Here is a 17,206-nt window from a genome sequence, read left to right on the forward strand (position 1 = left end):
TGCCTATTCGATAAACCGAGCTGGACATTTTCCACATTAGAATTTGCACAGTGCAATTTTGACGTCTCTGATGTGACTTGAACTGGAAAGCAAGAAATTGAAAAAGCAAGTGGAAAGGTGATAGTGCAAATGATCCAAGTAGTGGGAAATGGCGTACCAGTTTTCAAGCGGTGAAAAGAGTAGAACAGCCAACACTATTTCAGCCTCTGTAGCACCTGGTTTCTCTCAGGAAGAGTGTGTGGGGAGAGGAGAAGGGAATGGTGGTGAGCTCAGGGGTCTTGTCAGGGACAAGGCCAAAGCTGTCTCTGCTTTGTGCAGCTCTAGGTGGAATCAGAGCTGCAAGGTGGCTTGTGTTTGCAGGCTTGGGGGTCTGGCTAAAAGCAGTGTTTGGGGCTTTTTAACTGATTGGGATCTAATTTGTTGGCCTGTCTGCAGGGAACTTTTTCCAGCCTCCACCCAAGGGAGTCTGATACAGGAGCTGACTGACAGCCAATGCAGCAGTAACCAATGCCGCGATCTGGGAAAAGGGGCTGCGGAAAGGTGTGGAAGGGATCAATGAGCTATGATCGATGAAACAAAAACATTACGCTTTTCTTAGACCCATGAAATTCCGGTCCAAATAGCTATTAGGAGAACTCTGAACACTTTCGCATTCACACATTAAAACAGCCATTTTCATTCTGGTAATTTACAAGACATCTATATTTAAAATTCTGTCAAAAAGCAACATACTACTGTTATTGTTGTGTCTGACAATGTGCTTCCCAAACCTCAACAATTGTACAGATAATGTCTAGCTTTTTAAATACAAAGCAGTCACCTTGTTATCTGTACCAGGATCAGATGGTATTAGGAATGGGTCCGAGCAAACAGCTGAAGGCCGGGTATCCCTGTCTTCATGTGCCTTTATCTAATCTACACGCTTGAGGATGAGCTGGACTTTGAATCCCAAACAGACAGTGTATAGCTTGCTTTGTTTGACTACAAAATAAAAGCCATTCGACTCAGGTTTTCCTCATTGGGAGGTCCTTGTAAATGTCGGCCAAAGTATCAATTCACACTGCAGAGAGAAGCAAAGCAATGGAAAAAGCATTTAGCGTTTCCTGCAGCAGTCTACTTTTTCTGATTACTAAAGTTAAAACTTAAATATAAGTAGGTCTACCTGCACTGTACAACATACCTGGTTAAAGGGTCAGTTCACCCAAAAAGGAAAATTAACCTATGATTTACTCACCCTCAAGTCATCCTAGGTGTATATGACTTTCTTCTTTCAGACGAAATTATAATAAAAAATGTCCTGGCTCTTCCAAACTTTATAATGGCAGTGAATGTTGCTCTGTTTTTGAAGTCCATAAAAGTCAATCCAAATCTATAGTTCAAAATTTTGAAGAGCATTTTGAGAGGCGCTACACTTTTTCCCTAAGTTGAATACGGAAGATGATCGCCAGAAGCTAGATCATTTACTTTATAAAGTTTTAAATATGGATATTTTTCTTACACAAACGCATCGATTCACTTCAGAAGGCCTTTATTAACCCCCCAGAGCCGTGTGGAGCAGTTATGATGGATATAGATGCCCTTTTATGGACTTCAAAAACAGAGCAACATTCACTGTCGATATTTTTTATGTTAACTCTCAATTGTGTTCGTCTGAGAGAAGAAAATCATATACACCTAGGATGACTTGAGGGTGAGGAAATCATGGGCTAACTTTCATTTTTGGTTGAACTAACCCATTTTCTGATGACTGAAAAAAGGCAGCTAATTGCCAGAAATTTACAATAAAATAAAAATACACGGTTTGTTGTTTGTGCATCAGACACTCACAAGCTCACTGTACGACTCCAGTACGTCACCAAAATTGCACTCTTCAGAGACAATTGCAGAATACGACAGAGCTCGTGTTTTTTAAAGCAAAGCACACACTAGAATGAATCATTCACTAAAAACGCAATGTGAGTCTCTATTCTCTCTGATGTCTCTGATGTAATCAGCCTGGCCTTCTTTACATTAGCGCTGTTTTGGACTGTGTGAATTAATTCGATTCCTGGATCACTGAAAAGTCTCCCAGAGTTTTATGGCATAAAATGGCCTGATCACAAACAGAGAAACAGAATGGGGTTAAAGAGTTAGAATGGACATTTCCTCCTCCCAGTGTTACATGTGCTGTAGATGCTCAGTGCGATTGTGATAAACTCCCAACTTCTAAGATCATTACGAAAATTATGTTAATGGCGCAGCTTCACATACTTCTGTAATTTATTTACATTAAATGCGTTCAATTATTTTAATGCATTAAGGACTTTAAATTAACGTTGACAGCACTAATATATATATATATATATATATATATATATATATATATATATATATATATATATATATATATATATATAGCCTATCTTTTATGGTGACAATAGGTGCGTTCACACCATGTTTTAATTATCGTAATTACGAGATTTCAACTTGTAAAAAAAAGCATTCATGTCCTCATTGTGCTCGTAATTACAGTTTGTAAGATGGGAATTTTCTGAGAGCTCCTACATGTACCATGTGACCACTGCATATTCATTTAGGCGTCAATAGTGATGTCATAGAAACGCTTAATTCCCAGTCCGAGGACATGAACAGCCCCGAATAGATCATACGTTACTTGTAATGCATACCTTTACTCGTAACACCAAAAATGTAATCTGATTACATAATGCACATTACTTGTAATGCATTACTTTACCCCTTACATCAAAAAGTAATCTGATTATGTAATGCACGTTACTTGTAATGCGTTACCCCCCTTGGTATCATAGTGTTGCATACAAATTAGTAAGACTCATCAAAAAGCATACTAATCTCAAAAAGATATTGAAAGAGTCAAATAAAGGTGATCCACCTCAACACCTTCACATGCAAGTTTTTTTTCCTCAGGTTTAAGGTCATGATACTGGTGTACATGGGCACGCATTTACACACCCACCCACACGCACACACTCTCAGTCGCAATCGGCCAGAGGAAGCTCTGTTCATAGGTCCTGCCTGCCCAGCATCAGGATAAGTGCTCTTGACAGCCAACCACACAGTTATTAACTGTGATCCGCCACCACAGGGTCCGGGCACCGTGGCTGCGGGGAGGACGTAGGATGGGCTCCACACCCACACAAAGACTGCTTTCAGCGCTCCAGTCCTCAAACATCTCTAATGCACACTTGCTGTACTTTCACATACATACATTTGGTCTCATTTTTAAAAATCCTGCTGAACTTGTGGGTGTTTTTGAAATTAGATAGGGGGTAATTCCACCAACAACTTATTCAAGGGCAACCTAACAAAAAAAATACTGTGGTGTACCATGGTACACTGATGGTATCAAATAGTGTTACCAATTGTCATTTTGTACATATTATACTGAATGATTATCATATTCAAGTACACTGGTATTTACATGTTACGTCAAAACCATGTCACTGGTGATAAAAGCTGAGGAGGGTAAAATGGGACAGTGCCTCTCTCAGTCCCAGTTGAACACAAACCATTATGGGATATTAGTACGATGTGGCCCTGTACATTTCTGCAGTAGCCCATATGTGCCTATAAGAATAAATGCTCTACTTAACCTTGCGTCAAATGCAGTCAGATGCAGCCCTTCTAATCAAGACCGGTGGTCTGAGCACTGTTTGTGTCTCTGGTTCACATGACTCTACCACCTCTTCCTGAGGATGTGGATGCCAAAGTCCAGTTTTAGCCCCCGCAGCGACGCATTAGCCTGTGAAATAGGGATGCAGTACATTTGAGACATTCTTAGGAGACTGTCCATAATGACAGTCATCTATGTTTAGCCCTGAAAATATTTCAAAAAACAGCATCTCGTCCTCACAAACAGATGGACTGAAAAACCCCAAACCACTTTTTCCTGCCTGCGTTTCCCATAATTAGAGCCCACAACTCGCTGTTAAATAGTTGAGGCTTTTTGCCTTTGAATCGACAGTCTTTTATATAGTAGCACAGCGCACACAGGCTCTCTGCGCGGTGGGACGGTGCTGGCCGTCCACAGCCACCTTCAAAGCAGCAGTGGGCTGAAGATGACTGACATGTATTATTCTACACAAGCGTTGCCTTTTGTTCACTTCAGGCTTCTAGCCACAAAATAGCTGGATTTGTCCATCAAGTACTGCTATTTTGGATACCCTGTTTTTCCTAACTATGTGCTTTCTATATGTTGGATGAGCACTGATAACCACATGCAATTAATCATGACAAAGATTGTTATTCTCATAGCTGAACCCTTGGGAAATAAACATACTGTGGTGGTACTATGGTGTAATGTATCAGATGGTAAAAATGAAATGGTATAAATGGTAAAGGTTTCGAATTTAGCATAGTGAATGATGCATTCAGTACCATTGTATTTACAGTGAATGGTAATTATTGCCATTAAAATATAATATAGGCCTAATAATAATAATAGAGGTTTATTAGCAGTAAACATATATTCATCCTGCTACGTTAAATGGATTTTATTCAACTAGAATCATAGATTAAATAAAACCCATTGTATTTACTAAAGACAGCATATTAAAGGTTATCCCATTTAAACTAAAAACATTCTTATCCTGGTTCAGACTCAAAATTAGCAAATTAGAGAAATGTAACCAATTAAAACCATTAAATCATTAACAAAACATACTGCAAAAGTGAGGCAAAGTGGAAGTGCTAGGTGGCTTTGACCCAGCACCGCCAGGAAGCCTCTGCAATTGTGCCATTAAAATCTACAGCCTGACAGGATTGTTTTGAAAAAAGAAAAAAAAAAGTGTTCCCAAAAGGAGTGTGTTCAGGCAGACCTTATCATCTCACTCAGTGGCATATATCCCAACTATGTGTGCCTTTTGTACACAGTTGTAAAGAGAACACTGCCCTCATGAGGAAACTATTGTGCTTATGTGTCTTTTGTAAAAATATTAGTATAGATTCACCATATCATGAAAATGAGATAATTAGTAAATTATTAAAGTTGATGCAAGTGATGAACAAAGAACTAAGACTTCTTACTTCAAAAATATACCATACCTATTCGAATTTCATACAATAGCTTTGCTCTCATACGGGCTGTTAACGGTTGTGACCGGATCATTGCGAATTGGATCAGTCTGATTCGTCTATAATTCATTCACTCAAAATAATTGTTAGTTCAAGAACCAAATCAGGTGAGATAGACGAATATCAAGATTTGTGACATTTGGGCTATATACTGAATATTTCAGTCTGTTTCTCACAACAAAATCATAAGAAAGCACAAAATTCATGGACAATTTTTATAGAGCTTTTGTATTCTTTTTAAAGCTTGAATGTCCCATTCATTGAGCAACCAATTTTTCACTTTTTTGTGTGCGGAAGAAAGTAGCTCAGTCCTACAGGTCTGGAGAGATGTGAGGGTATTGTATTTGTTGGATGAACTCATCTTTTATAAAACTGCCAAGTACTCTATAATTTGTTTGTAGGTACAGGGCAAAATAAAGAGGATGAACAAGATTATATTATTATCAATTGCTGCACTTATGCATAAAGATATTTGCAGAAGACCACAGTAAAAAGACAAGAACGTGAACACTTATCAAATCAGCAAGACAGAGCGATATTTTAGTGACTGCTACAGTATGTCAACCCAAATTCAGAATCTCTGAGGACATGCGGTGGACCACCAGTAGAAACTCCCCCTCCTACAGTATTAATATCATTGTGGGAGTGCAAAACATACATACTGTACATACAGCCGTCAATCAAAAGGGGCGTTGAAAATCTATTCTGGAGGCCATTTGGGAGGGGAAACAGAGGAAAGGGGGCATAAGTCTTAGTTGAGAATGATTTGAAGGAAACCCAAAGCAGGGTAAATAGCAGGGTGAATGGAGAAGTCTGTGGCTAGGAGTTGTGGGATGAGGGAATGACTCTCCAGAGCAGATGCTAAGGAGATGTTTGAGAAAGACCCCCCATATACTCCATGCATACACTTTTTATCCTGCTTACAAGACCCTCAAGGAAACGCCTTATTTCATCCCTTTAATTACAAACGCTCGTAACACTCATATACACATTTGGGTTGACTGTCCTTTACATTCAAACGGATTCTCTTCATCCTTGTCACTCCATCTAACAAACATGTGTACAGTGTTCTCACACAGGCTCAGAGATACACAGTGGGAAATTCACAACATGTAAAACCACACTGTAAAACAGTCATACAAACAGATGCCTTTAATAGTTCCAGGCCACACCCTGACAGACGACCTCCCCAAGATAGGCGACCACCCGTCCTCTCACCCTGGACACGCAGAGTGAGGCTCAGACGCAATGGTACCTCCACTTCAACTAAGCAGCCTCCAACGTAGCATAAGTAAAACCACCCGAAGCGCAGTCAGAGGTCATAACCACTACGGTAATGGGTGAACCCAATGTCAGACAAGCTACAGACACACATTCAACTCTGAATGACACCACACGCACTGTATATTCAGCAAACATGACAGTGATTAGTAAACACACACACACCAATCTCCATATGGAGTGCTCAGTACGGAAGCTTATTCCTTACCAAAAGGTCACGTGCACACAAGGCATTCACAAGCACAGTAGGTCTTATGAAGCTGGGTGGGATTCCATCACATGATTAAAGACAGCAAAGGCCTTTGATCTGTAATGAGCTGTAATTAATGCATCCTATAATGTGGGCATTAATAATTGTTCTAAAAAATATTGGAATTCTGCATGAGAAACAAAAGCAGGTTTGCCTTACTTCTTGCACTTGATATGATTTAACATTAACTTTTAATATCCTTACTTTTTTATTTACTTAATGTTGTTACATAATAGCAAAAAAAAGATACTGCAGAACAACAAAAAAAGCTAAAGTGTTAAATTGTTGTTATAATGATTATATATATATATATATATATATATATATATATATATATATATATATATATATATATATATATATATATATATATATATATATATATATATATATATATATATATATATATATATATATATATATATATATATACAACACTTGGAAATGGTATATGAGGAATCGAGTAATCCTCTGCTGCTATCTACTGACTGTAGTGGAAAATTCATGTTATTTTAATTTTAAAAGTGTTCAGTAGATGGCAGCAATCTTCCACTAATTTTTTTTTGCTATATTGAAAAATATATATTTATATAATATTTAAAAAATGTGCGATATTATATTAATCTATATATTTAAAATTATTAAAATAGCATTATTACAAAATAATTTGTTTCCTTCTGGTTACATAAGCTAGTTTGACAGAAAAAGGAATGTTGTTGCCCTATGTTTAATAGCATAGCAAGCAACATAGCATAAGTGATATTAGCCTATTTTATTATAGGCTATGCTATAATATTACTCATAACGCGATGAGGGACAGCTGTATTATACATACCTTTATTTTTTGCACGTTCACCCCTTAATTTTCCTAATTTAGGTTCCTGACAGCTAAGACCTTTTGTCTTATCCATAGGCCCCAGGGTTGCAAACTCTCACGCATTTGGCGTGAGACACACGGTCTGTCTCACGGTCTCACTTTGCCCAACTTATGCTGCGTTCTAGGCAGGTTTTTGAGCCCGTGAATTACAACTTCAAACCACGACTCACGACTTAGTAGTATTCCAGGCAAAGTCACGCCAAACTGCCTGAGAGCAAGGAATTGTGTGGTAGTTAGATGTAAACAAAGCATGGCGGACCATACAGGGTATGCTCATGGGGTATGCTCATTTACAATCATTTCTATCGCCAAAGGTGCTTACTCCTTGCTTATTTGAGGGAAACAGAGGAGAAAAACAGCACAGATGGCAAGAAAAGCTGTTATACCTTTTATTTTACGTTATTTGTATATTTGTTTCATAAACACTGCATCCGTAGGGGGCTGCCATTGTTTCTTCGCGGGCTATGTGACGTCAAAACTCGTAACTGGGAGTACATCGATCTAGTACGAGTTCAAGGGTGCGAAGTCACGGATTTGGCTGCCGTTCCAGTGCACTTTCACGGGTAGAAGGTTGGAAAAACAGGGGTTACGGGTTGACTGGAACGCGGCATTAATCTCACGCCAAATTGCCAAACCTGCTTTTGATATTAAACAAAGTTTAAGCTTTTAAAAAAATAAATAAAGTTTTAATGCGAAATTCAAACAATAAATATCATTTTGGTGCACTTAACGAGGCATACAGTTAAAGCCAGAGGCGTTGAAAAACCGAGTTGCGACATGCTTTCATCTCGCGGCGGCGCGCGCGGTCACGTGGTTCATGAGCTCTCAATACTTCTAGCGCTGTCAATACATTTCAATGGCTTAAGTGGATACACAACAGCTTTACTATACTGGTATTTGCAGCAAGTTTTGGTAAACAGTACAGCATAGTGTGCATTGATTATTACGTCAATCATATTTACATGATCGTTTTGTAATGGAGAGTGATGGAGATGCAACATTGTTAACATGTTAATGTTTTTCTTGTATTTAGCCCTCAGGTATTCCTTACTAATTGGTCACACTTATACTCATTGGTAGTCAAACGTGACCATACACCTTAACTATTTTTCAATTAAATAAATGTTCTATATTTTAGTTCAATGATATTTATTGAATATTTTGAGAACATATTTTGGTACTAAATACTATTTGTGCAATAATTATTGTAAATTAATGACCACTTAAAATATTTTTCTTCTAATAATTTTCTTATTTATTTTACAATGAGTGTAGTAATTAAGGTTAAAATAGATTATTCCAATGGGAAGAGGCAAATTAGAGTAATATTGTGGCTAGAAAAATTATTTTAATTTGTAATGCCATTATCCACCAGGTGCCTGTATGGCTCTTTAATAAATATACATGTAACTAATCTAGTTGCTCACAAAAGTATAGCAGATCATAACTGCTTACTTATTTTTAGGTTTTGCATTTTAATAAATATTTAGATATTATCAAACACTAGATTTCTTTAAATGTGAAATTTTTAAAAGGTTAATAACTTACATCCTAATATTTTTAATGATACTTATATAAGCACACACAAGTGAATATTAATGAATGCGAGCACATATAATTTAACCCAAGAAACGTTTAAAATAGTGCTAAGGCAAACTTATTTTTCCTCATATAGTAGGCTATATACATATGAATTGATCAAGATCAAGAATCAAGATCGAAATCGATATTTGTGCCAATCACCCCACCCCCCAAAAAAATTCTCACTCCAACCTGAACTTAAAAGTTGGCAACCCTGCCATAGGCTAACTTACTTTCAATTTGTGTTGATTTAAAACTTCTCCCGCACTCCCCACTGGAATCCCTGAGGTGACGTAAACCAACTCCCGTTCCTCCTTAGTTTTGAGTGAGTATAGGAACAGGTTAATAGACCCACACGGGGACATGATAGGCCTATCTTTGATGTGATGTTAAAATAGGCGGTAAAAGCCAGATCGCGCGCATTATTTTATTTTTTCGCGCCAAGATGCCGGCCTGGTTGCCCAGGAAATATGAGACCACAGCAAAATGAGCAATTTCTCTGGATTTACTATTTATACTTGTGTAAAAGTAAAGTTAACATTTTTGTTTTATTCCGTAAACAAGCCTACTGAAAAAAATTCTTCCAAATTTTAAGTAAAAACATTGTCATTTAGAGCATTTATTCGCAGAAACGTCAACAGGTCAAAATAACAAAAAAGATGCATGTTGCAGAGCTCGAATGCTGCAAAGAAAACACGGTTATATTTATCTTTAAACAACAGGATACTAATGTTTCAACCTCGGAAGAGTTCAGAAATCAATATAACCCTGCTCACAGTTTTAATGCGTCTTATGCTTCTCTACCTTCACATTGCTGTTGGCTGACTTTATACCACTCCTGGCACAAAAATTCAAGGCTTGTGACCTTCCATCTGATCAAGAGGTTTTCTTTGGAGTTCAGGGGGGTATTCCAGAAAGTTATGTGACATAACGTTACCTGGGTAGCCTATGTTTAAAGGTAAGTAAGCGGATAAACCTCAACTATCGGTTCCGAAAACGGAGGTAACTTTCAGGGTAGCCTATGTAAGTAGCCATAGCAACTCACTCTCTGAACATAACTCCCTCTCTGGAGCAGGTTATATTCCAGGTTTAGTTTGCTTAAGAGGTTCAGATGCGTGTTATATAATTAATATAGTTATATTTATACTAGGCTATAGCTACAATATTATATATTAATTCTAAAGCACTATTATAACAAGGTAATGTATCAATGTTAATTCAAATAAAATATAGCCCAATTATTAATTGTATTGTCATCAAGACACACACATGGATCTGCATTTAATTAATCAGCATCAAACAAACAATATAATCCTTATTCTCAGTGAATACAGACTACTTATTAAACGAAAAATAAAATAAAAAAGACATAAAAAAACGATTGGGCGACGAAATAAACAGGCCAAATAAGGTGGCGACGTGCACAGGTAGGTTATGTAAATCGCTATTTAAAAAAAGGAAGAAGAGCAAGTAGAATGGAGCACTTTTTCTTAGAGTCTGTTTCCATGGTGAATCATCGATTCGTCGCTCTGTTGAGAATGTCTTGTGTGTCAACCGGGAATATAAACTTACTCCCGGACTCGTTTTTGGAACCAGCAAACCTCGAGTAAGCAAGGTTTGGGTTAATCAACCGAGAGTTCAAGGTGACGGTAAGTTAACCTTGCTTTCTGGAATTTGTCATTTATTGCAAATAAATTCAATAAATGACAATATTTGAAAGTGGGAAGGAATGTTGTCAGTAGTTTACAGAATTCACAATGTTCAATTTACTCAAATATACAAATAGAAAATTCAGAGAAACTGCAAATTTTGCAAGTGGTCTCGTAATTTTTTCTAGATCTGTATATATGCCCTATGTCATACATATTAAATTATAATGCATATATAACGTAATATGTATAATAGTGTAGTAGTACTAACCTCAAGAAACTGAGAGGATTTACCCTAGACCTAGAGCTTATAATTTGCTGCCCTCTACTGGTCAACTCTGTTGCTGCCTACCTAACAGACTAAATTAAACACATGATATACACTGTAATCCCTTAAATTTAAGGATATTAAGCAAGGTAAAAATGTGAAGCCATAAGTCAGAAACTTTGAAAAATAAACACTGTTTCCATACCAAGTTATTATTTTTTTTAATAACTTAAAAATAGTTTTTACCTGTTAATTAATAACTTTTCATTTCCCATTGAAAACGACAAATGATATTTCCATCACTTGTGCACAAGTTATCCTAAGATGTTGTTCAGTTTTGTCTGGTGCGGTTCACAAAACTGCAGGGGAAAGTGACTAACTAACTAGAGACCCAGTGGGCTGAACATCAGGAGGGGTTGTGAAAGAAACAAGAAAGTGAGTCAGTCACATAAAAAATTCACAGGAAAGAACTAAATTGTATAGTTGAAGAGGTCTTCTGTCAAAACCCAAGTAAATGCCCCAAAGAAAACAGACCTGTAACCAGATGGCAAATCTGAACCAGGCAGTCAAAAACTGGAGCAACACACAAACAAAATAGGATTTGCAGCTTGATGAACACAAAAACAACCCCAACTGCAAGAAGCGTGATAAATCTGTTCTTTAAAACAAGCAGACAAAAGATTGAAGAGTCCAAGTTGAGAAAGTTCAATGAATTTACATTCATTTAATCGTTTCTTTCATAAAACGCCTGAAGAAAAGGTCTTGAAGACATACAGTGCCAAGGCAGGTGTTTAAATAGTCCTCTGGTTTGAAGTTTCAGTCCTCTTTCTGTATTGTTGTAGGTCTCAGATCAGCACTAAACATTATGCTGATCCATGAGTGGATGGTGGTTGACTGGTCATAGGAGAAAATTAATGTCCAAACACTTAAACTGATGAAAAATGTCTTGAACTACTTGAAATATGAAACCGGGGATCATAAGGAAAAAGGGGGTGGAGTGGGAGACAAATAAAAAATACTTTCCATAAGAAAACAAGGGTTTTAAAAACTTAAATGAAGGAGAGGAAAAAAATAAAAAAAATATTAATATTAACATTAATGTCAACCCTTCCTGAGAACAATCAGAAAAAAATAAATACACCCCATTGCTTGTTCCTCAGTGTGCATTTAAATGTGTATGTGTGTGAAGGGCAGACAGGGACAGGGCAATCAGTCCTGATTTACTTGGCTGGTTTGTCAGTATCCCTGCAGTCCGTTATAAACCTTTTGAGATGATGCTTGTTTCAGAAGTTGTCTTATACCTGAGAAAAAAATATTTGTTGCATTTATTAACTCACAAATGCACAAAAACGCACAGAAACAACACAGTAGTCACACAGAAGAGGGACAATCTCTCTACACAAATAAATCACAATATTATCTAAATGTTCTCTTACCATCTTTTTGCTGATCATCAAGCTGCTCCTTTGGGAAATCTACATCAAAGGTGACTATGAGCGATCCACGGATATTGTTGTTGTCAAAATTTGGAAGGCCCTCACCCTTCTTCCAAATACGAGCTCCTGGCTTAGTGATTTTATCCCTCCCAATGTGCACCTATAAGAGCACAAGATGAGTCTCTGTGAGTTTGTGAACAGCCTTATTTTATACAGCAAATACAGTGACATGACAGGAGGATATTAGGGGTGCACATTATTACGTGATCACATTAGTTACCAACTAATAATTTAGGTTATCTATACCTGTCAATACTAATATTTATCAGCCAATGTTGGATACAATGCACACAATTCTACTATAATTACATTAATGTAACTTAATTTCGTAATTTAAACTCTTAATTATGATAAATTAGAGTCAAATAAATAAATAACATATACAAATTATATCATTGTTAGTATATTATATATATAATTTTTATTATTACTTATTGCTCACCAAGGCTGCATTTATTTGATCCAAAATACAGCAAAACAGTATTATTGTGAAATATTTTTACAATTTAAAATAACTTTTTTCTATTTTAATATATTTTAAAATGTAATTTATTTCTGTGATTCAAAGCAGAATTTTCAGCATCATTACTCCAGTCTTTAGAGTCACATGATCCTTCAGAAACCATTCTAATATGCTGATTTGCTGCTCAAGAAACATTTATTATTATCAATGTTAAAAAAGATTGTGCGCAATTTTTTATATAAAGCTTTCGCAACATTATAAATGTCTATACTGTCACTTGATAAAATTAATGCATCCTTGCTGAATACATTTATTAATTTCTTTAATACATTTTTCTTGAGCAGCAAATCATCATATAAGAATTATTACTGAAGGATCATGCGACACAGAAGACTGGAGTAGTGATGCTCAAAATGCAGCTTTGCATCACAGGAATAAATTACATTTTAAAATATATTCAAATAGAAAACAGTTATTTTACATTTTAATAATATTTTACAATATTACAGCTTTTTTTTTTTATAACATAAATGCAGCCTTGTTGAGCAGAAGAGACTTCTTTCAAAAACAAATCAAAATAGTACAGTTTCCAAAAGATAAATTACACATTTTAAAATCAAGTTCACAGAAAAAAAAAAGAAAAAAAATGCAATCTGTTGGAAGTAAAATCTGTGGAATGAAACGTGCCTTGTGGCCATCTAGATGAGTGATGTACATCTCAAAACCGACCAGAGCTTCTACCAGAGAGATGGTGACATTTGTGTAAAGGTCGTCGCCTCTGCGCTCAAACAGAGAATGCCTAGACAAGAACAGATTTACATGCGATAAACTGAAAAACAGTCTCACTCTTTCAAACAGGTACATTCCTTGAAAGTATATTAAACATACAATTAAGGATTAAATGTATTGTTCTTATTGCAATAATATAATATTAAATTTTTTACTCTTACTTCAAAACTTTGATGCGGAAACGCAGATCTCCAGGCTCACCATCAATGTGAGGTTCACCTGTAGTCAGTCAAACAACAGATACACACTCAATAAATCATATGTTGCAGCATCTAGCTAACTGATAAAAACAAGCGTTACTGTACTGAGTTATCAGTGGAAACTATATCTTTATTTTCAATACCTTCCCCAATGAAAGGGTATTCCATCTCATCTCTCACACCCTGCTCGATCTCCACCTCTAGTGTTCTCTCCTCATTCACAAGCCTGGAAACAATGAAACAGTGTTTAATAGAAATCATGATATGTCTTGGTGAGTCAAAGGGAGAGTGATTATTGGGCAAACTAACTTGATATTAGGGCATTCATCACAGACTACTTCCTGTGTCATCTGGAAGCGACCTGGTCCTAGCTGTGTGGTTCTCATTTCCTGCCGGCAGTTGCATTTTCTTTTGCCTGGCGCTTCTTTTGCTACAGGTTTGTTTCGTACCACCTACACGTTGAAGAAAGGAAACAGAAGGACAGGAAAAAGGAAAGGAGATCACTGTCCATTACCATGTGACTATGTACACTGCCAAACAAAAGCCTATAAAAGAACTCAGAGGGTCTGAATACTACAGTACACCAGGAAGGAAATGGAGAGGGATCAAGAACAAAAAGAAGCTCACCTCTACAAAATTCCCTGAATACACCTCTTCTAGGGTTACTTCAAGGTCCAGTATTATGTCATTACCCCTTGGAATATCCCGGCTGGCTGGCTGCCTATTTCCACCGAACATAAACCCAAAGTCGCCAAAGAAACTTGGAAAAAACAACAACAAAAAAATATTTGAATATCACAGTGTCTATTGAATGTGTGACACAGTGACAACATGCATCAGACTTTTGCAAATCTTTGCAAAAAACATATCAGTAATTAACTGTTAATTAGGTAGGTGCTATCTTAATATTGTAGGCTAGTTTACCTGGAGAATATATCACCATGTGAACTTTGATGGCCTTCCTTTAACCCCTCCTCTCCATATTCATCATACTGTTTCCTTTTCTCCTCATCTGAGAGCACCTGCGTTTTAAAAAAAATACCATGAGAAAATAGTATTTTTACCCTGGAATAACATCATGAACTCATGTATAGCCAATGTCAGAAATTAACTTAGCCCTGTGAAGTAGTTGATCTACCTTCATGAGATTATTTTTGTTTAACACCAGAACATAAGGCCACTATAGTGTATGAAGCCATGATTAGATATTATGAAATATACAAAATGTTAGATAGCAGATAAATACGCATTTTCCACTAGCACATTTTGAATATCTGGGGCGTTTTTGCTGCTTTCTGTGTTGTTTTTTGCCCCAAGCAAGCAATCCCAGATTCATATCTAATTTATGACCTGTTCATAGGCAAATTAAAATCGCACTATTTCTTTTAAGCGCCCTGCTGAAAAAAAGAAAAAAAAACCCTTACAGATGTACAACCATAATCGTATCATATACGTACAATCATCCATAATTTAAAATATGTATTGAAATAAACATTTATTTTAATTAAATTATTACTCTTGTATGTAATATTTAAAACACTATATATATATATATATAAAAAATATATATGAAAACAGTATATTTATAGATCCTTTACAATATTGTTTATAACATGAAGTCAATTACTGACTATTTTTCTTTAAACAGTAAATCATTTGTTGTGTAAGAATTCCATTTGGTACACATTGTACAAAGCACTACTAGTGGTCCACGTCACAAATCTTATGAATAACAATAAGCAGATGTTTTAACCAATCAGAAGCGGCCACACATTTCTTCCAACCAATCAAATCGCTCCATCGTTTCGTTTCTAACAACAACGCTCATGCAGGTCATATTCACTGGCATTATACTGACATTTTGTTAAAAAAATATGATAAATATGTCAAGCGATGCTTTAATGACACAAAGCACCGCCAATTTAAATATTTGTATTAAAGTTACGCATAACATTTGCATGAAAACTAAGTCATGTCATTTCCCTTATAAACATGCATTTTAATGACATGCAGTAAATGTGTCTTTGTTCAACATATAAAGCGTATTAGTAAAAACGAAGGGGAAAAAACACGTGTAATGACTTTACAAAAACAATCATACCTCATAAGCAGCTCCAAGGTCTGCAAATTTGTCTTGGGCATTTGGGTCATCTTGGTTTCTGTCTGGATGAAGCTGCAATGCCAGCTTTCTGTAGGCTTTCTTTATATCTTTAATTGATGCTGATCTACTAACCCCCAATATTTTGTAGAAATCCCTCCTGAAAATACACAATACTTTAGAACTTTTGAATCATACATCAGTTCATTCATTCGAGTTATTGAACAGATACAGCTAACGTTACATGGTTATGAATGTCTATTTATTTAACTTATATCTTGATGAGGAAATTAGCCAGGTATTTCATATTTCGAAGCTTCAGATATTTATAAAATGTATATAACGTGGCATCAAAGACAAGCTATCGGCCATATTACAGCATTTATCGGCACCGCGTAAATGTCCTATTTTAAAAAAACACTCCGGCCTTTAAATAAATGCATTTAAATTACATTAAATAACGGCGGTTATATAAAGTAGTTTATGGCGAGATTCACCAGCATGATGCATGAACAGTGGCGTAGACCAATCACAGTGAAACATGTGTACCAGCCAGAGTAACGTTACTGAGTTTATAATGCACTAAACCCTGGAAAAAACACGATATTCACTTACCCAGCCAGCACTGTCACTATCAAATATAAAAGCAGAAAACACACACTCGACAATTTCATTCCTCTAACAGCCATGGGTCCTTGTTTCTTTCAGAAGTCCAGTAGAACACACCGGCTTTCTGTGATGTCTATCAAAAAGCCTCTTCCTTCTCTGTCACAAGTCCCGCCTCGTTTTAAAAAGGAAGTTTTATAAAAGTTCAATCGAAAGAAAAGTCTCACAGAGTCAAGAAAATGTATTATATTATATTATATTATATTATATTATATTATATTATATTATATTATATTATATTATATTATATTATATTATATTATATTATATTATATTATATTATATTATATTATATTATATTATATTATATTATTAAATGCAATCAATTTTAATAACAAAAATTCCACAGAATATCACTACTATTAAATATATTAGACAACTATATTCATTTTAATTTATACTTTACTTGAATATTATTTTATTTTATTTTATTATCACTATAGCCCATCGTTCTGCCCTTTGCTGTCTATGCGTTCTGCACGCTACTTTTATTGTGT

At 35.9% G+C, this 17,206-nt stretch overlaps 1 protein-coding gene across 1 annotated transcript; it reads right to left on the reverse strand.

Moving 5' to 3' along the window:
* Positions 1-9,672: 9,672 nt before the first annotated feature.
* dnajb11 (DnaJ heat shock protein family (Hsp40) member B11) lies at positions 9,673-16,827 on the reverse strand. The gene is made up of 10 exons (XM_079821504.1): positions 16,659-16,827; positions 16,047-16,203; positions 14,870-14,967; positions 14,573-14,705; positions 14,255-14,397; positions 14,089-14,171; positions 13,907-13,964; positions 13,644-13,755; positions 12,434-12,593; positions 9,673-12,298 (listed from the first exon to the last, which is right to left on the reverse strand). Exons 1-10 carry the CDS (start codon positions 16,730-16,732, stop codon positions 12,234-12,236), a joined length of 1,083 nt encoding a protein of 360 aa, XP_079677630.1. The 5' UTR covers positions 16,733-16,827; the 3' UTR covers positions 9,673-12,233.
* Between the last annotated feature and the right edge of the window lie 379 nt (positions 16,828-17,206).

Source organism: Gobio gobio, assembly GCF_949357685.1.
Source record: "Gobio gobio genome assembly, chromosome: 7".
Classification (NCBI taxonomy): domain Eukaryota; kingdom Metazoa; phylum Chordata; class Actinopteri; order Cypriniformes; family Gobionidae; genus Gobio; species Gobio gobio.